The sequence below is a fragment of the Pocillopora damicornis genome, chromosome 8 (assembly GCF_964200805.1).
Source record: "Pocillopora damicornis chromosome 8, jaPocDami1.2, whole genome shotgun sequence".
NCBI classification, from domain to species: Eukaryota; Metazoa; Cnidaria; class Anthozoa; order Scleractinia; family Pocilloporidae; genus Pocillopora; species Pocillopora damicornis.
The window spans coordinates 22,976,367-22,999,969 of record NC_142677.1 but is presented as its reverse complement, the minus strand read 5'-3'; the positions used below and the strand labels follow the sequence as shown (position 1 = coordinate 22,999,969).

The window sequence follows — 23,603 nt, the reverse complement described above, 5'->3', positions numbered from 1 at the left end:
TTTTGTTGATAATGTAAATTGGTCACTGTTAAGAGTTTCAAAGCTGACGTTTCGAGCGTTAGCCCTTCGTCAAAGCAAATAGAGGGATTGTGGGTTGAGTGTATGTTTATATGCAGAAAATGGAGCTACACTATTGGTGGGAACATGGCAACGAGAAAACAAAAGCTCAGCTCAGTTGGTTAGAGCGCTGCACCGGTATCGCAGAGGTCATGGGTTCGATTCCCGTTCAGGCCTGAATTTTTTTCAGGCCTTATTTCTCAACTGCTTAAGTTGAGTATATACTGTGATGATCTTCATTTGCTTAAAATGTATTTTCCGCAGTACAAATATATGACTTTCATGTATTCTTATCACACCTTCTCCATCCACGGGTATATAACGAACTCACAATTGACCAGCTCCCAGTTGGCTTGATAGCTCAGTTGGTTAGAGCGCTGCACCGGTATCGCAGAGGTCATGGGTTCGATTCCCGTTCAGGCCTGAATTTTTTTCAGGCCTTATTTCTCAACTGCTTAAGTTGAGTATATACTGTGATGATCTTCATTTGCTTAAAAAGTAAAGCGTTCGTTGATACCGTGTTGGTAAGTATGTACTAAAACAGAAGGTTTGTGTCGAAGACGCGCCCTGATTGGCTACTAAAACTCCCAATATCCTTTGCTATTCACTTCCGAGCAACACGCGCGGGACTTGCGTTAGAAAATATTCCAATCGTTGCAGGAACAAATGAGTTGAAATCATCTTTCAGTACTTTTTTGGCTCACCGTTTTAGTATATACTAAAACAAATATTCACCTCACTATTGATGGCTAATGGTAGATATTTACCTCGCCGCTTCGCAAAAAAAATCTTTCTTTTTTTTTTTTACCGAGCTGAAAACTTACCATCTTTCATATTCTGTTTACAACAGTAAACGATGTTGAGGATTGGTAATCGATTGGCAGTGACGGCAAATGACATCTAATGACGGCAAATGACGCGTAACGATGGCAGTTGTGTGTGAGGGTGAATGATGGGTAGGGATATGATGTCTAGCGACATAAAATGATATCTGGTGGCCATAAATGATATGTTGTGACGGTAAATATTGTCTAGCGACAGTAAATCAAAATTAATGACGAAAACTGATGTGAGGCGTATAGTGATGATTAAAGAAATCTGGTGACGGTCAATAATGTGTAATGACGGTAAATAATGTCTCGCGACAATAAATGATATCTAGTGCGAGGAAGTGAGATGTAGCGATAATAAATGATGTAAGTGACGAAAAATGGTGTGCAGCGACGGAAAATGATATCTAGTCACAGCAAATGATGTCAATTAACAGTGAATGATATTAAGCCTTAGAAGGTGACACAATAGATGACCTAGCCACAATGTAGCCACGATAGATGACATCCAGTGACATTTAGTGACATTATCTGTTCCTCGAAGCTCGGGACAGATATATTAACGTCCTCAGACAAATATCCATGCATATTTTCGCACCAAATGGAGGCTATTGTTTAGATATAAATAAATCCGGTTATCCTCAACAACAAAATCGAAAAGTGGAAAATTCGATCAATCAATTACTCTATGCGTGCTTGATGGACACGATATTGATTATCGCCTAATTATATCATCGCGCCCTCTACCGAGGCTGACTGCGCAAAGCGCAATAATCCCGCGCCTGTGCCTGGCTTTGTAGTCGTATCTAGGTTCCCGCGGCCAATTTCATGATGCCTGGCAACAAATGTGTCGATACCATCGTTAACTTTTTCTCAGGTTTGAAGACTCCATCGCGAACAGGGTTTGTTGAATATGGCGGAAGGTTCTTCAGCGAGTTGTGATCTTGACGACAACAATGGTAATCTTTTAGCTCACTGTACTGATCAGTAAACGTTTCAGAAAATTTAGTATCAATCATGTTAATTAATTTTTGTAAGATTCCCGACTTAAAAATTCGCCAAGTTCGTAATTATTCATAAATAACAGGAAAGCTGTCCAGCTTTCCTGTTACTAAATAAACAATTAGAATAATCATTAAATGAATAATAATAATTAGTAACAGGAAAGCTGTATAGCTTTTCTGTTTTATTTTGAATAATTACGAACTGAAAAATTTTTAAGCAATTATGTACCACATATATAAAGATTTAGCTGAAAATGTGTTGTGGATTCTTGAAAGGTGCGTTACATTGATTTAAGAGATTGGAACTACAAAAATTATTTATTCGTTTGGTCGTCTAAAATTTTTGTCGGAGAAACACAAGCTCAAATACTTATGATAGTATCAATTTGTGGAAACTATTTTGAATACTGCTCTGTGACTTTCGTCAAAATTTTACCCTCAGATGTCCCTCCACTGGAAGACATGTCAGAACTGATCAATCAAGTCAACAATTTACGAGAAAATGTGACAGCTAAACCTTCGTGTGATCAATCGGTAACTGCAAACACACAGCCAAAGAAGAAAACAGTATCTTCTGCTCAGGTAGTCTTTTAGAAGATTTTATTTAACCCTTCAATTTCCATGAGTGACCAAGAAAGATTTCTGTTTACAACATCAATACAATATCAAACACCAATTGATAAGAATAAAGAAAGATATCAATTGGGGGATTATTAGTTGATCCAATAAGAAATCCCCCAAACTGACACCATCAGAACTTTATGAGAGACAGTAAGAAGAATTAATGACGAGATCTTAGGAGTGAAAAGGTTAATGTATGCCTTGGTGATAAGGGGTTTAATTTATGTTTTGGCCCTTTTATAGCTCCATAGTTTTGCTTGCTGAACTGTGTACAGGGAAGAGTGATATTAAATTGTAAACAATATTTTTAAACAATTAACTGTGGATGACTATAACTTATCTTGCTTGTGATAGGGTCTCAAGTCTGCTCAAAATGAGAAGACATTTGGTGGATTCAAGAAAGGCTTTTTGATGAATTCAAAACCTAAAAAGGAAACCTCCAACGCTTCATTTAAACCTTTGAAAAAAGACACTGATATTCCGGTCATCAAAGCCAGAAATCCAGAGCAAAAGGGGATGGAAATTCCAGAAGTTCAAGAGGCAATGAAATCTAGTGGCAAACCAAGCTTGGAAGGCAAAGGTCTGATCAGTTAGTTACCAAGGGTGACTAACATACAATTTCTCCTCACAATATCATCCTTGAATCATACATGTAGGTCATGGGAATAAAGGAAATGATCACCTACTAAAGAAGCTCTTGACTGTTAAAACAAATTCTCCCAGTGTTAACACCATAGGAACGGTATGAAGAATATTCACACTGATGCTAGGCTATTAAGGGTTAATAGACTTCAGATGCCTGCTAATAATTTCAACCAATAATCTTGGCTTCTTTCTTGGTATACCCTGTCTTGGTTACAGCTGTCTATTCCACAATCAGCATCCATTTACGATAAAAATTGAGCGAAACCTCTTCTTCCCTGTTAATGAAAATATCCAAGCACATGTATTTTTTGGTTCATGGAAAGAGCCTCTGTGAGAAGGGTACAGACATGGATATTTTCTGAAACAACAGCAAGAGGAAGAATGGGCTGTGTTTTAAAAAAGGCAAGAAAATCTTGAAAGATTATAGATATTAATGACTGAGTAACAAATACAAAACATTCCCTTTCTGTTACTGCCAAGATCACTTCTGCACCATACAAATTGTACTGAGGTTGTATTAGTGAAGTAAGTTTATAAAATCAATGTTCTCTTCATTAAAATAAGTAATTGTTTTTGTCAACTCTAGACTGGATTACAGAGGATCTTTTGAAAAAAGTTGAGCGCAATCCTGCTCTGGCCAACAAGCTGACAGATCCTAAGTTTAGAGCAATTCTGGAACAAGTGGGCACAGATCCTTTGAAAGCATTGTCCATGATTGGAAAGGACCCAGAAATGCAGAAAGTTATGCAGGAGTTTAGTGGATTGATGGGAGAGTACTTCACTACTCTTGGAGATTCCATGGCTCAAGGGGTGAGTGTCTTGCCTGGGTAGATTGTTTCTAAAGTTTCCTTTCCCCTTATTACATTCAAAAGAGAAAAAACAATTCCAATTACTAGGACAGAATAAATTTGGTAGCACAAATGAGACACGATTTCCTTGTTATGACCTTTTTAACTGCTACGCTTGTCAGAGGTCTCGCTCTTTTACCTGTTACAAATTATACTAGATCTCTTACTTGTCCCCTCCCTCTTCTCAGTGTTATCTGTTGCTGCTTCCAGTGAGGAGGAATTTAGTTTTTGGTAGGTTACCTCCTCCCTTGTGATTTGTTGAACTGTCATAGAACACTAGTACCTGGAACCAAGGTCCCTGGTCCTTTAAACCTTTTCACACACCCTCACATACTTACATTCCACGCTGTTTGCTATGCATTTCCCTAAGTGCTGATAAGGAGAATTTGTTCAACAAACAAGAGCCTTTTTAGTTGGTTATCATCTTCTTTATCATTGGTTATCGTATTCTTTATTCTTTATTCTATTACTTTAATGTTTGATTTAGAGATGATAATGTAAGGAGAAATTAGATATTAGTCACTCTCATGGGTCTAAAGATCAATGAAGGACAACGATCATGATCTCAGCAAGGACTCAGACCTGAATGTTTCCACACAGGATCCAACACACTGATGATTGGTTTACTCTTTCTGATATTTACCCATGCTTCCCTTGATGCATTCAAACCAAATGGATTTTAAAGAATTAGTAGCCATGGGCTCTATGTAGATTTTTTTCCTTTGAACTTGTCTATAAGTCAAGGAAAATGAATATAATTTTCAACCCTACCATTATCACATTTTTTGTTTGCACTTTTTGTCATGTGGTGACATGTTTGCATCGTTAGTGCAAGGTAAAGTTTTCCTTGTTTGCTACTTTGTTTTGCACAGCTGTATACTGTGTTTTAAATTCTTTTACCAAAGACACCAGCCAATGCTTCCAAGACACAAGGAAGTGATATTGGCCTGACAGAGAGATCAAGTACAAGACAACAGACAGCTGTACCTCCCTCCCAAGAGGATGAGGCTAAAATGCGAGATATTTTATCAGACCCAGAAGTGATGAAAGTGCTTCAAGATCATCAAATACAGAGATTATTAACCATGATGAAAACCAACCCAGAGGCAGCACAATTGTGAGTTGTGTTACAAGAATTGACCAATTGTTTATGGTTCAGTAAGATCTTTCAAGTGAAACAGATCCCATGGGGGTGAACAAAAATGCCAAGATGCTGATTCTTTTGCTCAGGAGAACAAATTACCTTTTTTGGTCTTATTAAAAAGGATCTCATCAATGACAGTTCAGAGACCTGGTAAGCAGGTCACAATGAAACCATGGACTTCATTTCACCTGATCATCTGTTTATCCTTTAAACCGGGCTGTTTGAACCCTTGGGAATTTTGAATGACTTGGTTCCACTCTAACATATTAGGTGACAACTAGAGTCCATGTCATGCTAGGGGTTAAATCTTTGTACAGACTTCCTTCTCAGTTTGTTTGAGACTGCCCTCCCCCCCTTCACTTATTCCCCAAGAGCTACAATCTAATCAGAATTCAGTATACCCATAGTATGCAGTAATCATAGTTACTTTAAAAACTCACACATTTACTCATAGATTAAGAGGGTGGTGGTAATTTCTTGATTGCAGCTAAATTGTGTGAAGTATTTCTCTTCTAGTAGATAATCTCCAGGGACATATCTAGTGGAAAACTTTTACAATTGATACAGGTCATATTTCACCTCCAAGCTGATGGGTCATGATTGTGAACTGTTCTTTGTATTTATAATGTTAATCTCACTTTTCTTTCTACAGAGAAGTTAACAGAGCCACTCCAGAAATGAGGGTAAAGTTACAAAAACTGGTGGAAGTGGGGCTGTTAGGCTTTGCCCGGTGACCTAAAATTCCTGGTGCTTATCTCAAGATACAAGTATCAAAAGAGCAAAAGAAAATTAGATCATGCTTAAATATTACCATATGGCTCAATCATACTGGTGTACAAACACAACCTTGTGGATAGTGTCGTATTGATGGTTACAAAGCACTTCATCAATTCTGCAATTCATCTTACCTTTACAAATCCCCTCACTGCTCAGGTTACCAAGGAAAACTACTTTGACAATAGCTTTTTTTTTTTTCCACTCTCAATAGCAAAACAACAGATGCCCTCTAGAGCACATCATAGGAGAAAGACTATGAGAAAAGTTATTTAGAAAGAAAAAGTCCTTTTCAAAAGCTAGTTGTATCTTAACAAATTGTTCTTCTGCAACACTCCTCTATGGAGTCAAAATCAAAACCCATTGATCAGGTTACAAGTTTAACAACAGTAAGCATGGGAAGTAAGCGAAGTTTGCATAATGACTTTGATACAGAGAGCAACTTATAAAGACAGTATGAAGTCTACTATTTTTGACCAGGGGCTCATAACATTGTAGAGGTTATGTTGCTCTGTTGTTACTGAATGAGTTTGTGAGTTTATTTGTTTTTTGTTTTAACTGATAGTTTCACTCTCTCTATTTAAACACAAACTGGTCGAAGACAAAAATAGAGAAGCAACAAACTGAAGCATGTGTTCACAATGTAACAACCTTCAAGTTGATAATATAGTTTGGATTGAAGCATCATGGAATATATTGATTCTTCTTTTTATCATCAATAATAAAGAAGAAATATTATCACAGGGGCTCTCTCTTCAAGAGGGTTTGTTGATAGCTGCTGATGCTCCATAACAATGAAAACTTGAAATGAAATCTCTGTACACTGAATATTTAGCTCTCATAGCATCTATATCACACAATTTTTATCAATCTCTTTAAACACTATTTCTGGCTGCTAAAAATACTAACACAGGTAAAAGCAAAGTCAAAGTTGCCATTATTGAGCATTCTAGTGACTTTTACTTTGCATCACATCCAAAATTACAGGTAAGATTTACAGAGAATATATTCAAACAATTAACATGACACAGGGCTGTATACTTCAACTAATTTTATAACATAGCTAGTAAATTTGTCTAATCAAATTCAATTGCACAAGCGTGCTTCATGTTCCTATTGTGCACGCTCATGACGTCAGCAAACAAATCCCTCAAGCAAAAAAATTTCCATGGGGTTGAAAATGTTATAAAACAATAATTGTTTTTAGCAGCCAATTATTGGCTCATGCATCAGCTATGCGTTCATCGAGATATGAAGCACTTGGGAAGTTTGGAGAGCACTCGAGAAGCTAGAGTTGCTTTGAGTACGCCTCGAGCAACTCCTATGCATCTTTCATGCTCTCCAAACATCCTGTGTGCTTCATATCTTGATGAACACACGCTGATGTATGAACCAATTGTTAACTGCAGCTCAATGTTACTACTTACAGAATACTCATTACATGTCCCTCCCAAATCAATCATGATGTCAAAAGTGTGATGCACATACAAGACTAGCAGCAATGTTTATTTTGTCCATTTGTGATGTCTTGCATTCAAGAAACTCTGAGAGAAAACTCTTATGGTTTTAAACAATAATTCCCGGTAGATATCATGGCCAGTTGATCATCCTGTATTATGTTAAGTGAATTAAGATGCTTTCCCCAATATTTACTGTTTCTGATTCCTTGTGAGTGATTCTTGTTTTATTTTGTAATCATTCAATGCAGCCTTGATAGCATCCTCTGCAAGCACTGAAAAAAGGAATTTTTGTCCATTATTGAACCTGCACAAGTCTTTGAAGAATAACTACATCTGATTCAATCTTATTATAGAAATTATGATCAGAAATTTTCTTTGTACAAGACCTTCCATGAAAATGTAGGGTAGCTTAAATACATCAGGGTAAGCAAGTCATCGTAGAATCTTTTGTGACAAACTTTTGTTGGCTGGATGGTGCTTGCATGAAGGGTTTAAAGCAGCAGCACAAACTTACTTGAACAGTGAAGTTTCACAGGTGGAAGAGACAGCTCCTTTGCAATCTCTGTGTTCTTGATATCTTTAGCATCATTTATCTAGAACACAAGAACATCAAATATCTCTAACAGACTGAGGATACTGCTTGAAAAGATAAAAAGAATGATGGAAAAATAAAATAAAATTTGGGCCTATTTGTCATAGGTTTATAACCTTCTAGACAAATGCCACAGTTCACTTAGTTCATTTTATTAGATAGAAATGGGTTCCCTTACCATTTTTCCTTTCACCCATTCAGTGGCAAGGGAACTTGAAGCAATGGCTGAACCACATCCAAATGTCTTGAACTTGGCATCCACAATTTTACCATTTTCATCCACCCTGATCTGAAGAAATCAGCTCTTTGTTAAGATTTACAATGCAATACTAATATATTCCCTATGAAATGATCACAAGGTTTCTCATTTATGGTTTCATTAGAAGCAAATTACAAGATTGTGAGGGCCCATAAAAATGTCAATTATGAAACACAATTTCACTGTCTGCAACCAGAGAAGAAAAACATAAGCCATCATGCTGAAAGCCATCAACCTCATTTGCAACATGTGTTACTGCATTCTTTGGCTCAACAATACATTTTACAACATTATTTTCATTCATAATGATACACTCCTGACTTGAGCTTAGATATCTCTTACACATCTCTTATCTATCTTCTGAACAAGGAAAGTATCATTGTGTTCCCTAGATAATTTTGGATTACAAACAGTTGCTCAGTGTGTGTCTGAGAATGTATGTTTGTTTGAACTTACAAAAATCAATGACCAACCTGAAGTTTCATGACATCCCCACAAGCTGGAGCTCCAACAAGTCCAGTGCCAACATTGGCATCATCCTTATCCATGGATCCAACATTCCTTGGGTTTTCATAATGGTCAATTACCTAGTGAACATGCAGAAGGAAATATGTCAAAAGTCTATGAGCCAGAGCTGCCTACAAGGTACATCTTAACACTGGGTAAGTGCTCATCGGCCTTTGCACAACTGGGCCCTGTTGCATAAATTAAATAACTAATAAGACGTTTTGAAGTGTAGTGTCATTGAGTATTTTTGTGTACTCAGTGTTTATACAGCACAGCTCAGCGATACTGTACACTAAAACGTCCAATAAAATTTATCTACGCTGGCACTTAAATGTATAACTCCATGAAAATAATAAAAAATCCCATCAACAACACATTATACTTAAAGGAAACTGTAAAAGTTACAGTCAGTAGGGAGAATTTTCTTGAAAAGTTCAAGAAAAATGATGTTGAGTCATTTAAAGACGTACTTGATCGCACGTGAGCAAAAACGTGACTAACAAAACAAGAAAAACGATTTGATGTTGGCACCTTCAGAACTCACGCTGCACTCGACAATTTTCTCCGTCGTAACGATAGAACATCTTAAACTAGCAGCCTTTTCATCCCGTTAACAACAACAAGATTGACCAAATACAAATCTAGTCACAGCCTGGTAAGGGAAAAGCTGTGGAAACCTGAGCAATGTCGACATTTCATGGTCACGTCCGATTAGCATGTGAACTATAAACAGCTTGCTAAACTCATTTTTCACACCGCATCTAGCGTCCAAAGGCAAGATAAAGGACGCAACTTACGTTCTTGTGATAGGCTGCAGCAGCAGCTCCAACCTGTTTACCTAATCCTGTCCTTGCTACGTTTTTCAGACCCTGGGTGAAGAGTGCCATCTTCTATCAGTTATGCAAGACTCCGATAATGTCTATGTATACCCCGTAATAGTCTTTCTCAGTGACGCAACAAATGTATCAGAAGCCGCGGGATCCGAAACCGCGGGCGCGCAAGAGCTGTTTCGATATCTCGCGCAAAATCGACTCGCGCCTAGTTGATTAGATTGTGACGTACCTTACTCTCCATTGATACGTCATTTCTTCTGCACCAAAACAGTTGTGCACCAGCAGGTGGCGCACGAGATTCCCACACAAAGAGGGCAGCGATTTTTTGCAATGACAGCAAACAAACAAGGCAAATTGGGTCATTTTCTCTCCACTGATCTCCTGCTTTTTTGCGCTGTTCCGTATCAAAACTGCTAAAGCCGGGTGAGGTCCGATAATTTGGTTATTCTTTCACAATTATTTTCTCACTCGTAAAGCTATGAAACGGACATCAGCTCATGAAAGTTGGTTCAAGATACGCGAAACCTTCAAATTTCTCAGTTTTGATCTGTCATTAGTGGAAGTACTATACCGAGTTTACGACACATATTTAGTCGGGTTGAGATATTTAGATTTTCACTGAAGCACATCAAAAATTCAACGCGAGAGTGGGAACAGGAGCACTCAAAAAGTGGTAAGTCAGTTAATATGGACGACTTATGGTACCCATACATTCAGGAATCTAAGTAGAAAGTAGCTTCTGAACATGCTCTCATTATGAGGGCGGCAGGACACGCGTCTCAGCCCGCAAGGAGACCTGAAACAAGTCAGCAGAGGCTTAGCCCCTCGCAAACCCCCACTGGTTCGCGTTGCTCAGGGTTTAATCTCCGGGTTTCATATTTTGAAGACACGCTCGTGCGGAGCGCTAATGATGACCCAAGTAGGAAACAGACGTAACCTTGAGTCATTCTGGGATGAAAAAACGCCCAAGTTAATCCATGACCTTCCGTAACTTTTTCCCTTATGCTCCTGAATTTTTCACGTGGCAATTAATCCGAGACTGGAGCTTCTACAGAGGTTGAATATCAAGGTCTCCCTATTTAGCACCAGTAGAATGACATCAGTCTCCAACGCCCAGCGATTCAAAGGTCAACTAGTGCTAACCAAAGGTTAAATTGTAATCCAGAATTCTTTATTCCTTTGGGCAAAAGCCTTTTTGGAATACTCTTCTCTCTTCTTTTTAGAGCACCAAGTAATCAAATCTTACACATAGAGAACAATACTGAATTTATTGTTCAAGCCTTCAGATCTAAAATCAGATTCCACACTAACCCAGCTTAGAGCAACCCAGCCCAGGGTGATAAAAAAAATTAATACCAAACGCTGGAAAGGGAAGTTGGTTGTTTTCTCGAGCAATCTAAATCTCAGCCATCAAAATAACATGAACACTGTAAGAACGTTGAATTTTTATTTCTGCTGTCTCAAGATGGTCACATTAGTGACCATAGTTTTCCAGCACTTCATTTAAAGATTTCAGCTCCTCAGCCTTGTTCTGCAAGGCCTTCTGTTTCAGTTTCTGAAAGAAAAGGAAAGGAAAAGTGTTATGGACTGAATACTACTCTTTGGTGTAGGCTTGCCAGAAACACGCAACCGTCATCTTCATCATCAACTGAGTCAAACTGTTGGTGGAGTGATGAATGATAGTAAAATGGGGACAAGATAAACAGAGCTAGACTCAACTTATTACCAACCAAGATCTTGGACTAATTCTCCTCAATATCAACCAAGCATTTCTTACAATGTTAGTTCTGAGAATTTGACTTTCAAAACAATACCTCAGTCTTTCTTATCTACGATTAATTGACATTGTTAGGAGGAATAGTGATTCCTCACCACTGAAGGCAAAAGTTCTATATTAGTTGATAAATAGATTTGGTTGATTCCTTATTCTGCATCTTACCTCAACTTTCTTCTTGTGTTCATAGTAAACAGCAGCTTTAGCTTTACGCTTTTCTTCAAGGGTTTCCAGGACATCCTGAGAACACAGATATACTGAATTAATACAAATAATTTGTTTCTTCGTGCCTCAACAAACATTCTACCCCTAAAACATTGGATGGCCCCAGTTGCTGTTGTTGCACTGTAAGAGTCAGTGCGCTCAACAAAAGCCACTGGTGCCATAAAACTGCCAGCTAGACTGCCAAAAAATTATGCATTTCTGATTGGCTGAAACAAGTGTATATTTCATGTGACACAAGAGCAAAGTTGTAACACAAGTGCGAATTACAAATAGCGTGTGCACTGTCAAAATTTTGTCTGTTTTTACTTTCTGTTATGCTTTTTCCATGTAAATTATTAATAGGTGATAACATGATGTCTTGTGCAATTTGGGGTAAATAAGCACTTGCCAATTTTTCAGACTACAAACTGCACTCACCCTACAGGTTCATGCAGTTTTGTTGACTTTGAAAAATTTACTCGAGCTAATTAACACTAAATTGCACCCCAAGTCATGTTATTTACCTACACAAACATCATAGAATTACTAAAATACCATCAAAGAAATATGTATAGAAGCAATTTCCCTGTTTGAGTAGAACTGATTGCATTGTTTACAATGAACAGGTTTAAATGTGTAAGTCAACTCCACACTCAGAATTTGTTGAAGTATGTAACTCAAGGTTCATGTAAGGAGTAAAAGAATTTAAATGGTTCATACTAAAACAAGTCAAGAGGGCAACAAACCTTGTACTTCCAGCCAACCTCATGGGACAGTCTACCAAGCACACAGTACTAAAGTGTGGATGAAAAACTAAAATAAATCACTTAAACCTAGTCAAAAAGTATTGAAACTTGAAAACAATTAGACCTTTACCTACCACACTACACTTGCATAAACATTACAGTGCTGCTTAATACGGTGCCCCTTTATACAGGTTCAACCATGTTAACATTTTCCCAGACTTCAATTAAAGTTCACTAACTTCCCCTGACCTTGACAAATTTCTCTACCTTTCTCCTAACCTATTCTTGACGTGTAACAACTCACTTGCAGTGCCCCAAAATATCTTACCTTCCTTCCTGGCTTGAGACGGACAACTCTCAGAGCTGAAGGAACCACCATTCGCTTTTCCTATGAAATGTTTACAGTAGAAAAACAAAAATGAATGCCTAAATGAAATAAGATCACCTGAGAATCTGACCATGTGTAACTGTTACAAAATAGCAAAAAGTTGCCTAGATAAAAAGATGTTTGATTTCAAAATTCATCCACAAAAATCAAACTACTTTATATTCTTCTCTCTCCATCAACTTAGCCATTTTTCACAGCAACAATAGCTATAACAATAACCTTATTTTAAAAAGCTTAGAGTAGATAATTCATCTGCATGTTGAAAACTGTTGTAAAACAGTATGAGCAACATTACTTACCTTGTCATATGGAGTAGGCACACCATCATATACTTTAAGACGATTCATTGCCTCTGTTCCTCTCTTACTCTTGTGTGGGATCATTCCTATACAAATACAAGACATCAGCTCAACTCTAGTATTTGATAATGCAATTTTGTACTGTTACCATGAAGAACTCTCTAAAGCACACCAACAAATTATCAATCCATGGATAAAACAGGAGTGAGTTTTAAGGTAGTCTTAGGGACCAAATATGTATACTAACCTCTCACTGTTCTCCAGACAATTCTGCTTGGAGCACGGAAATGAAAAGGTCCCCTGCTAGGTTTGGTGTTAGTTCGCTTACGAAGGAAATCAAGATACTTCACTGAAATAAACAACAGAACACAATGTCAATCATTCACCCGACAACGTCAAAGTAGTATATTCAGATAATTTGACAACAAATTTTCTTGAGTACCACAGCTTTTCATGCAAAACTTTCAATTAAAATTAAATTTTACTCAAAGCAACTAACAATAACTTGTGATGTAACATTTTCTTATGCTGTGCACTCTCAGTCCTTAGAAGTAGACCTGGATACTAACAGGGTATTACCAGGTCCTGAAGTAAATTACTCTTCAATAATCTATTGCCATGAGGTAACTAGGATAAAAGACACTGGTTTGAAAACAGCACTCAGAAGTAATTACCTTACAAATACAACTTACACTTGTTCCTGTAGAAGCTGCCACTGATGTTGACTTGTTCACATCGTACAACAACTATTCTTTGCCCTGTGCAAAAAGACATAGGTTTAATTACTTTCTACGAACTCTCTATGAAAGATGATTCATTCCTGGGTCATTACACAATGAAAATGACTCCAACAGAAAATTGAAGCTGACAGCTTGGAATGACTCAGTGTTCTAGTTTTGTAAGAAGGCTATCAGTTGATGACAGTTATCAAATATGAATATATCAGAACTTTTGGGAGTATGCTCACAAAAGTGCGCAGAATTAGTTTTTAAGATTTGTTGGAAGTATGTTGGTGTGCTTACAATTTTGAATGGAACTGGTAAAACCAGAGTAGACAACTATTCTAGAAAAATTAAAGGCACACCTCTGCAGACCGCTAGTTTAGAATGTATCAGGAGAAATTTTTGAACACTCCACAAGAAACTAATTCAACATCCCTTTAATCTTCATTTTTTTAATGCTCAGAATTTCTGACTTTTGCTAAACTTCCAATCTATGAAAGTGCACTGGTATTTAACTTCTCCTACAAAAGAGAAGTCTTGATATAATAATACATATAAATAAAAATTCCCCCGGGTTTCAATTGACTTCAATTGATTTTCATAATGCTCAAAGCCATTCATTGGCTCTCAGATGAAACATGAAGTTATATCTAGCCTTGTTTCAAGACGTAATTTCGTGAAATAATCACCGAGATAACAGAACAACTATTCTTTAGTGTGGTTACGGATGCCACTTACCTGTTAGAAGGCTCTTTGCGATCGTGGATGCTAACCGGCCTAACAAATGGCCTGAAGCGTCGATGACAATTGACTGCAATCGAAAAATAGTGCCCTCTTACATATGTACCAACAAATTACGGTTAAAATGGCTTTGTTATTATTTGAGACAATTTCCCACGTTTGCCAAAGTTTGTCTCAGAATACAACATCCTCATTTGTAGCGAGTAATTCTCGGGTATCTAGACGTAACATCACAATAATAGATGACTCAATAGAGGAATTAATATAATATTTTACATCTTTCCTTATTTATTCAATTCAAGAAGCGATCTTATGGGAGAGCTTCCTGATTTTGTTCGACGCTTTTACCTTTTCAAACCCCATGTTGGAGCCGCTAAGAGAAAGACCGAGCTACACATGCGAGCCAGATATCAGGGGAGGCCCAACGGAATGAGAAGGGTTGAGCCAGGTCGCAAAGCATAAGCTTGGTTACCAGTATTTTCCGTCCAAATCTGGAATATATTTTTCAAGAGGGCGTCGCGCCTACAATAACTAAAACAAAATATAAAAAAAAAAATTACGTGGAATGCAATAAGTTTTCCCTGAATTTCCGTTTTCCAACCTTCGACCATCAAACTTAACACATTCCATAAGGATTAATTTTTGCACAATCTGTTATGAGATTATAATTTACATCTTAGTCATGAAGTAGCCATTCATACCACAGGCAGACCACACAATGTGTTCGTAAAGAAATAAAAAACGCGCCGAGTGCATTGTTGAGTTCTACAAGCGCGAAGGAATTTTTAAGAAGAAATGCGGAGAAGCACGAGCCAAAGGCGAGTGCTTCTCGCACTTCTCGAGTGTTCTTAAAAATTCCCAAGTGCTTGTATAACTCAATAATGCCCAAGGAACAAGCTTTTTTATTTCTTTTATAAAATGTCTAATTAATTGCGCGCGCTCATACTGATGATGTAGGCTGCGTGTATCATATCTCATAAAATGTTCAGAGAAATGCGCGCGCCGTGATTGGTCAGAACGAGTTCATTGTATTTCCATAAAGCACGCGCGTTACGTCACACGAGTGCACTGTTGAGATATAATACACGCAGCCTACGTCATCGGTACGAGCGCGCGCAATTCACGATACATTTTATAAAAGAAATAAAAAAACTTGTTCCTCGAGCATTGTTGAGTTATATAATCACTTAGGAATAATTAAGAACACTCAAGAAGTGCGGAGAAGCACTCACCTTCGGCCCGCACTTCTCTCGTATTCTTAAAATTCCCGCGTGCTTATATAAATCAACAATGCACTCGGTATTTTTTTTTTATTTCTTTAACAGTGCACTCCTGTGACGTAAGACGCGTGCTTTATGAAAATATGATGAACTCGTGCTGACCAATCACGACGCGCGCATTTCTCTGAACATTTTATAATGTTTAATAATTGTCGACATGAGACGAACAAAATCTAAGGTTATGAATAAAGCTCTGAAAATTGCATATCTAAATTACCTCTTGGTCTGAATATATCAATTAAGTTAAATGAAATGTTAAGCGACGCGTTCGTGGTAATTTTGCGCCTTCATGGGTCGTTTGAAGCATCTTTTTTACAAAATTATTTTTGGCAATAAAGGGGACAAATTACCACAGAGTTCATTAACATTTTGTTTAACTTAATTGAGATATTCAGAATGAGGTGTAATTCAGATCTGCAATTTTCAGAGCTTTATTCATGACCCTCATTCATTTTGTTCGTCTCAAGTCAACAATAATGATTATTAACCATGAATGCATAGTGTGGTCTGCCTACGTTTACATCAGTCCTCCACAAAATTTCGTGAAGATTCTCAGTTGCAAAATTCTAAATAAAAGCGCACGCTAGGGAATGGCCATGTTAAACTCTTTCATTGGAAAAAAAACCCATCACATGCATTTTCAAGCTTCATTGAAGCATTTGAAAAGTAACATTTGGGGGTTCCACATGCACATCTTCAATAGGACAAATTCAGAGCTAGTCAGCTGGAGAGGGTGGCCTTCATTTAGATTATGACCCCTACAGCAAGTCCTAAAAAGAAATAGGATGTATTACAATAACTATGACCGAAGTACGATGTTAGAAATTGTCTTACCCCCTTTATTTATTGAACAAAACATGGCTTGGTTTGTCAGGTTTCTTGTGAGGAAGCTTTAAGAATTCACGCTTTGAAAAGAAAGCACCAGTGTTATTCATGATTCTTGGCTGTCTCAAATTGTAGAATATTCACAAGTTTACAAAGAATAACAATACCTTTGTAACAAAATAGCATGGTAATTACATCTTAAATATCTGTGACATTTATATAAATAAAAGATCAAAAACTTTTAGCATAAAGGTAAATAATTCAACCTCTATTTAATAACTCTTTTTTATTGAATTACAGTTACATTTCGTTTTTCATGTAATCACACAGCTTTCACAAATCTTAGGATGGATAAATTTTATCAAACTAACACCTATTATTTACAAAGTCCACTGATGAGGACTATTTCACCTAAATTTAAATTGTTTAAGGCCATGTGACTGCTACTTTCTTAAAATTTCTTTTTGCACTTGCTGGTTTACTATCATTGACATCTGAGCCAGAATCACTAGATGTTGAAGAGGCAGAAACTTCCTGCAAAGCAACAAATCAAACAAACATCAATACATTCTGCTTCAAAATTAAATCTTAGTTTATATATGGCACACTTTCATCCACTCAAAAAGAGAGTTTACTCATTACAGATGTCATCAAAGTGTTTTCCTTCCATCACCTCAGAAATCTTAACCCTTTAACTCCTAAGATCTCATTTAGTAATTCTCCTTACCATTTGTGATACAGTTCTAGTGATGTTAGTTTGGAAAATTTGGTATTGGATCAACTTATAGTCCCCTAACTGATGTTTTTCTTTATTCTCATTACTTTTCTGCTTGATATTGTAATGACATTGTAAGGAGAAATTCTATCTTGGTCACTTGTGGGAGTTAAAGGGTTAAATGGTTTCATACTTAGGTTCTACTAAATACAAATTAAAGTAAGCAAATACTGAAAGTTGTCACTACAGCACTATTTGAACGTATTCAGACCAGGGTGTGGAAATCCTCTAGGAACCCCCATGCACATTGTGCTGGATCCCAATGTCAGACCCACAATAGGGCCATCTAAAGACCCAAGTACACAACTGAAAAAATAACAATAATGAAATGTAGAGAGTATAATATTGAAGAAATTGTTTTACAATAAATTGCACTGTATTTTGCATTAACTCTTACCACAAAAACCCCATCACTTTGAAATGAGCTTAAAAAAATCCTCAAGAAATTTCTTGGAAAAAGAGTTACAAAGGTGAATATCAATAATGCAGTCATTATAGCTTTTTATATCCTAGAGAAGAAGAAACCATAGCAGCTTGCAATAAAACAAACTACACAGTGTCTGGCCTGTAGTCTGTTACCTTTTGCAGTTTTCCATTTAAACTTGAATTTGACTCATCCTTTGACTGGAGATTTTCAAATGATGTGTCAACATGAAGTCCTAAAGTCTTTCTGTTCAGTTTTACCACCTTTGGTTTGATTGATTTATTTTGTGCTTTTCCTCCATGATCAGAAATATAGTCCATAGTCGGAGATGTTGTATGAATGGATACAGAGTTCATTTCATCACTTATTGACTCAAAAGAAGTTGGACTTCTGTTGATTTTGATGCTGCTACTGAGCTCTGTTCTTGAGATCTTGATGGGTCTTGTATTTAATTTTTCATGAGATTTTCTAAATTTTGATTTAAAAATACGATGTTAATTCATTTCACCACATATAGGTAGCTAAATTGATTTTTCAAAAATTTATTTGTATGCTATAATTTGACATTGAACTTAAAAATGTCTCTAAAAAAAAACAAACAAAACAACTCACTTGGTTACCACATAGACTGGACTAAGAAGAATATGAAGAAGTTGATTAACACATCTCTAAAGCATACGGAAAGGTTTTTTCATTGATCTGATGATAATATTGAAGAACATCGAGGATCAATATTCTACTTGGCTAATTGGAAACTTTCCGCACAGCTCCATACTTAATTTGCATGCACATCTAATTGGTGATACACTGAATAATAAAGCCACACATATGCATGCATAATGAAGTATGGGGCTGTGAGGAAATTTTGCTGGCTTATTTACCACTCTTCCTTTCATCACTGTGAAACAGTCAAGGTTACCCATTGATTCCCTTTCCCGAAATAAGAACTTGAAACCTTTTCAATACTCAACTTCCACGATGTCTAGTTCACTGACTGGGAACTTGATTAATTACCTGGGTGAAAATTTCCTTTTCATTTTCTTAGACTCCTCGTAATTTTTCTAAATTTGGTCGCTTACATACCTGTATGGGTGATCATGTGACATGAAAAAATGCAAAAAAAAAAATGCACTAACATACACACACTTCTTTCCGGGAGATAAATATTTCTAAAGATTTGATCAACATAAAAGTTGATTTGTAAAACAAATGATTCGGTACAGAGCTTCTTACCTCTTCGTTAGTTGAATTATTTTCGGTGTTTTTTCATTGGAAGTAACGGTTTGTCCACCACAAGGCACATGCTGCCTTCTTCCTGCTCGACGAAGTTGATGGAGCCTTTGGGGTAGTGGGGTGACATACTTATAAAATAGCTGGACAAGATCACCTTTTTCTAAATATAAAAGGTGTTCACGAGGTATAGATCGATCGCACAAAATTTGCAAGAGTCGCTCTCGCGAAAGAACTTCTGGATGATGAAGCTCATTGCTTCCACAAGGCCTCATCGCGTCCGCCATTATTAATATATACCAAACATATCTTATCTGCATTCTAATTGGTTTATTATCAAACTAAATATAACCAATCAAAACCTTGTTTAAATGTCGCAAGTCTATGATTATCACGTTTATTATTGTCATGGCAACTATGACGTATTGTTCCCTCCAAACAGAATCATTGGCAACGCCATGTTGTTTGGGTGATTTTGGAGACGAGAGATTTATTGATCGAGTTTAAATATCATAAGGTTCTTTCGACTGATATTTCCGCTTCAAATTATTCCTGTTAGTTGAAATCGTTAACCAAGTGGTCAAAATATAACGAAATGACAGCCGTCGTCGCTCAGAAAGGAGATGGCTCCAGAACATACACATTTGCAAGTCAACCTCGACCTGTTCAACAAAGAAAAAAATATCGGGATCCACTAACCCAAGAGTAAGTGCTGACGAATCATTTAACTTTTGAAGTATTTTACGTGCTGTAGTTTTTACTAAGTATTTCTGTCGCGAGACACAGATAATAAATAACAATCCTGTCAATCGTACATCGATATCTGTGAAAAATCGATTTAATATTAGGCTTCGTTTTTATCCAACACGTTTTTTACCAAAAAAAAAAATTTGCAATAGCGATACGTATTGCAACTTTGCGTGTATCATGTACAGGAAAACAGAGCTGTTCTTGGTATCGCTTCTTAAACGTTTTCTTTAAAGGTTTAGCCCTAACAAAGCAAATTACTCCTTAAATAAACGCAGTATTTGGTATTGCTCAGGTACTGAGAAATATTTATAACGCATATTTACTTGCCATAACGTATTGTGATTTTTATTTCTTCCTGTGAATTTAGCGTGAACACTTGTATATCGAAGTTCTAGAAATAGCGTTGACCTTTATTGGTGCAGTCGAGACTCACTTTTTAATCACTTTTTAGAAACGAGAGTCCAACACCTTACGGAAACATCATGTACGATCGGAGAATTGTTAGGGGTAACACTTACGCTCAAAGGACTCTACCAGCGGTAAGTTGTTTTTGGTATGCAGAGAATCATTAATTTTTTCAGGAGTCTTTGAGTTGCTCCCTTGGATAGAGGCTGAATAAATCTCATGAGGGAAATGAGTAGGGTTGAGTTGGGGGGGGGGGGAGGTGTGCTGAAACTAGCAATGGTAAAATCTCTGATGTTTAAATATATTTTAGATATTATGCAAATCCCAAAATTCAATTTGTACATTCATGAGACCAATTTAACTCAAAAAAAGCTTCTCTTGAAGTCATTTCTTCAAACATCTGTTAAATTGTGTCTGATATAAACAAAGTCCTCCCTAATTACCACTGTTGGAACATGAATGGTAGGGAGTCACATTTTGAAATTAAAGTAGTATCTGAATTTTGTGATTTACAGACAGCACAACCAGATCCCATAGAAATTCAAAGACAACAAGAAGCAAGACGGAGAGCTATAGCCAGAAAACGTGCCAAAGCACAGTTGAAACCTAGATCACCAGAGCCTGTTGAAGGAAGGAAACATATTGATGTACAAACAGAGCTTTATTTGGAGGAGTTGAGTGATAGAGTGGAAGAAGCTGATGTGGAAACACAGACTGATGCATTTCTTGACAGACCTCCTTCTCCTCTGTTTATCCCTGCAAAAAGTGGTGTGGATGTCGCAACTCAAATTTTAGAAGGAGAAGTATGTTTTCATTATTTTGGTTACATTATAGTCTAAGGGGTTTGATTTACCTTACAAACACATGATGGCTTCCATCATGATTTATGCTTCAATAAATTAGTGCATGTGATGTACATGTACAGTATGCTTTATACAAATTTTGTGCAGTTCAGGTTAATATTTCTCGCATTGAAGTGAGCAAGTAGAATCGTGAAACTACAATAAAGATTTTATTTTTCCAAAAAAATTATGTTTTCTTAATGGGCTACTATAAAATTTTAAGAATAAGCTAAAGGTTGGGGAAATATCTGCAATGGTTTATTTTCTCTTGTTGTAAATGTATAATTTAGTTTTGAATATTGCTTTTGTTTTGTGCAGTTGTTTGACTTTGACATTGAAGTTAAACCAATCCTCGAGGTGCTTGTTGGTAAAACAGTTGAACAGGCTCTTCTAGAGGTGATGGAAGAGGAAGAACTCTCAAATCTTCGAGCCCAACAGAGGCGGTTCAAGGAACTCAGGAATGCTGAACTTGTTGAAACGCAGAGATTAGAAGAACAAGAAAGACGGCACAGAGAAGAGAAAGAACGGAGAATGAAACAACAGGCAGAAGTTTTGAGAAAAGAAAAAGAAACTGGTGAAAAGATATCAGCACGTGCCTTCGCTCAGGTCAGTCAAATTTGGCAACTTTACTATTTTTGTTACTTGTAGTCAGTCAATCTGTGATAAAACAGTACAAAATTTTCATGCCTGAATTTACTATTTTAAAACATAACATTATTTTTAACAAGAACTGAACCCCAACCAGCAACCCCTAGGTATTTTGGTGTTTGCTCTCTTCAATGTATGTGGAACTTACCCTGTCAGTTTAGTTCTTAGCCTTGTTATAAATTTGTTTGAATTGTTATGCAGCTTCAAAATATGATCTGAAATGTGCTTTTGGATTGGAAAGATAAGTCATTTCATATCTGATTACAAAATTTTTTTTTTTTTTTTTTTTAACACACAGAGTTACCTTGCGGATTTAGTACCATCTGTGTTTGGTTCACTAAATGAAAATGGATATTTCTACGATCCAGTGGAAAGAGGTAAAGTGCAAAAAAATTTGTTTACCTCTTCTGTCATTTTTATTTGTCTTTGGTTGCTGAGGTGAGGAGCAAGTGATATTTTCAGTAAAGAAATACTTTTTCTCTGCAGATGTAGAAACATACTTTATGCCATGGTTGTTGGAGAAAGTGGAGGGTGAATTAAATCAAAGTGTTGTTGCAAGAACTGTCCTTGATGGTAAGCACTGACGGATCTTTCTTTACAATAAGGGACTAGTGTTTCTAACTTTACCTGGACAAAAACACTGTCAAACTGTTTCAAATAACTCTCACCATTGAGGAAATTTGATTGTAACAGATTTTTTACTTGCCTTATGGGAATGAATAGAAGTTGACTGAAGATCATCAGCAATTTTGTTGCTGGAATTTAAAATATAGGACTAATGAAAGATTAAACAACTAAGATGTTAGAAAAGCAAAATAAAAGATACTCTGATTTTTTGGAATTTTATTGTCAAAACACAGAAATAAAAGAATTTAAAAAGGGATCAATTGATTCTTATACGGTCCTGTTTTCACTTTCTAGCAATCATTCGAGATGTTGTTCAAAAGCGTTTTGAAGTTTATCATAAGCTTGAGGAGGCAGCAAGGTTGGCTGCAGAGCAAGAGGCAGCAGCCAGGGCAGCAGAAGAAAGAAAGATAGCAGAAGAAATTGCAGCCAAAGCAGCAGTAGAAGAGACCAAGGCAGATGAGGCAGGAGAACAGGGTGACCAGGAAGCTGGAGTAGAAGGTGATGGGAGAGAAACAGCTGATAAACCTGAGGAGGATAGTGTGGCTGGGGAGGATGCGGGCAGTGAACAGGCTCCCACTGCTGATACACCTGCTGAGTCAGTGCCAAAAGATTCTGAACCTGCAGAAGATGCTGCTGCTGAAGAAGAGTAAATCACATAACCAACTGCTCTCAATAATTTGGTCTTTGTAGCTCACCTACCTCTTGTTAATTTTTTAACATTTCAAAGTAGGAGAAACTGGTGTTCTTTTATGAAGAGAAGTTCTTGTACATGTGTATAAACTCTTTTACTACTTACCATATGTTTTGGTACTTCACTTGTCTTTTTTTGAATTGAAACTGTTTCAATGATAATTACTTGGAAGAACTTTTATAGACAAAACCCACAGCTACATTTTATGTATATATATTAGATCTTGTTATCACTCAGAAAATGTTTGAGGGAATGGATGATATACTTGAATATACAATTAAAAATAAACCTTACTCTAAATTACTATTGTGTGAGTTGGTATGTCTTACTTACATATTTAACACGTTAAAAGATGAGCCATTCTATTTCCATCCAAGAAAGCCAATATATATTATGAAGATTTCTAAAACTCACATCAATGATTCATACATTAACTGATTGGGTTTCTGGAACATATCTTTACATTTCTTTTAATGTAACATGGACCTCTCTCAGTGTGTCACAAAGGGATACAAAAATTATAAAAAGTCCATTGGGGGCATTTTTCTGTGCACTCTTTTAGGTGACAGAATACTTTGTGCCAAAATGATTGCCTAAGGCATTCTGATTATTTTCCAGCTTAAAGGAAACCCTTTGGCCAAACCTTTCTGTTTATTTT

The 23,603-nt window shown here is 36.7% G+C and overlaps 5 protein-coding genes across 5 annotated transcripts; 2 read left to right on the top strand and 3 right to left on the bottom strand.

Annotated features, from left to right (window-relative positions):
- The first annotated feature begins 1,709 nt into the window (after window positions 1-1,709).
- Window positions 1,710-7,571, top strand: LOC113682118 (uncharacterized). Its single transcript, XM_027199272.2, has 6 exons — window positions 1,710-1,846; window positions 2,334-2,473; window positions 2,867-3,092; window positions 3,744-3,967; window positions 4,911-5,122; window positions 5,802-7,571. Exons 1-6 carry the CDS (start codon window positions 1,801-1,803, stop codon window positions 5,881-5,883), a joined length of 930 nt encoding a protein of 309 aa, XP_027055073.2. The 5' UTR covers window positions 1,710-1,800; the 3' UTR covers window positions 5,884-7,571.
- Window positions 6,438-9,655, bottom strand: LOC113682107 (uncharacterized). The gene is made up of 5 exons (XM_089180541.1): window positions 9,539-9,655; window positions 8,708-8,821; window positions 8,154-8,264; window positions 7,898-7,976; window positions 6,438-7,655 (listed from the first exon to the last, which is right to left on the bottom strand). Exons 1-5 carry the CDS (start codon window positions 9,626-9,628, stop codon window positions 7,573-7,575), a joined length of 477 nt encoding a protein of 158 aa, XP_089036667.1. The 5' UTR covers window positions 9,629-9,655; the 3' UTR covers window positions 6,438-7,572.
- A 1,344-nt stretch (window positions 9,656-10,999) lies between these two features.
- LOC113682120 (large ribosomal subunit protein uL13) lies at window positions 11,000-14,839 on the bottom strand. The gene is made up of 9 exons (XM_089180540.1): window positions 14,797-14,839; window positions 14,446-14,518; window positions 13,678-13,743; window positions 13,233-13,334; window positions 12,986-13,071; window positions 12,627-12,686; window positions 12,299-12,346; window positions 11,514-11,588; window positions 11,000-11,129 (listed from the first exon to the last, which is right to left on the bottom strand). The coding sequence occupies exons 1-9, from the start codon at window positions 14,809-14,811 to the stop codon at window positions 11,049-11,051; spliced, it is 606 nt and encodes a 201-aa protein (XP_089036666.1). The 5' UTR covers window positions 14,812-14,839; the 3' UTR covers window positions 11,000-11,048.
- A 1,985-nt stretch (window positions 14,840-16,824) lies between these two features.
- Window positions 16,825-19,319, bottom strand: LOC113682119 (uncharacterized). Its single transcript, XM_027199273.2, has 3 exons — window positions 18,986-19,319; window positions 17,908-18,220; window positions 16,825-17,087 (listed from the first exon to the last, which is right to left on the bottom strand). Exons 1-3 carry the CDS (start codon window positions 19,300-19,302, stop codon window positions 16,980-16,982), a joined length of 738 nt encoding a protein of 245 aa, XP_027055074.2. The 5' UTR covers window positions 19,303-19,319; the 3' UTR covers window positions 16,825-16,979.
- A 103-nt stretch (window positions 19,320-19,422) lies between these two features.
- LOC113682139 (radial spoke head protein 3 homolog B) lies at window positions 19,423-23,248 on the top strand. The gene is made up of 7 exons (XM_027199293.2): window positions 19,423-19,687; window positions 20,184-20,271; window positions 20,653-20,940; window positions 21,298-21,585; window positions 21,926-22,004; window positions 22,114-22,200; window positions 22,549-23,248. Exons 1-7 carry the CDS (start codon window positions 19,578-19,580, stop codon window positions 22,902-22,904), a joined length of 1,296 nt encoding a protein of 431 aa, XP_027055094.2. The 5' UTR covers window positions 19,423-19,577; the 3' UTR covers window positions 22,905-23,248.
- Window positions 23,249-23,603: the final 355 nt, after the last annotated feature.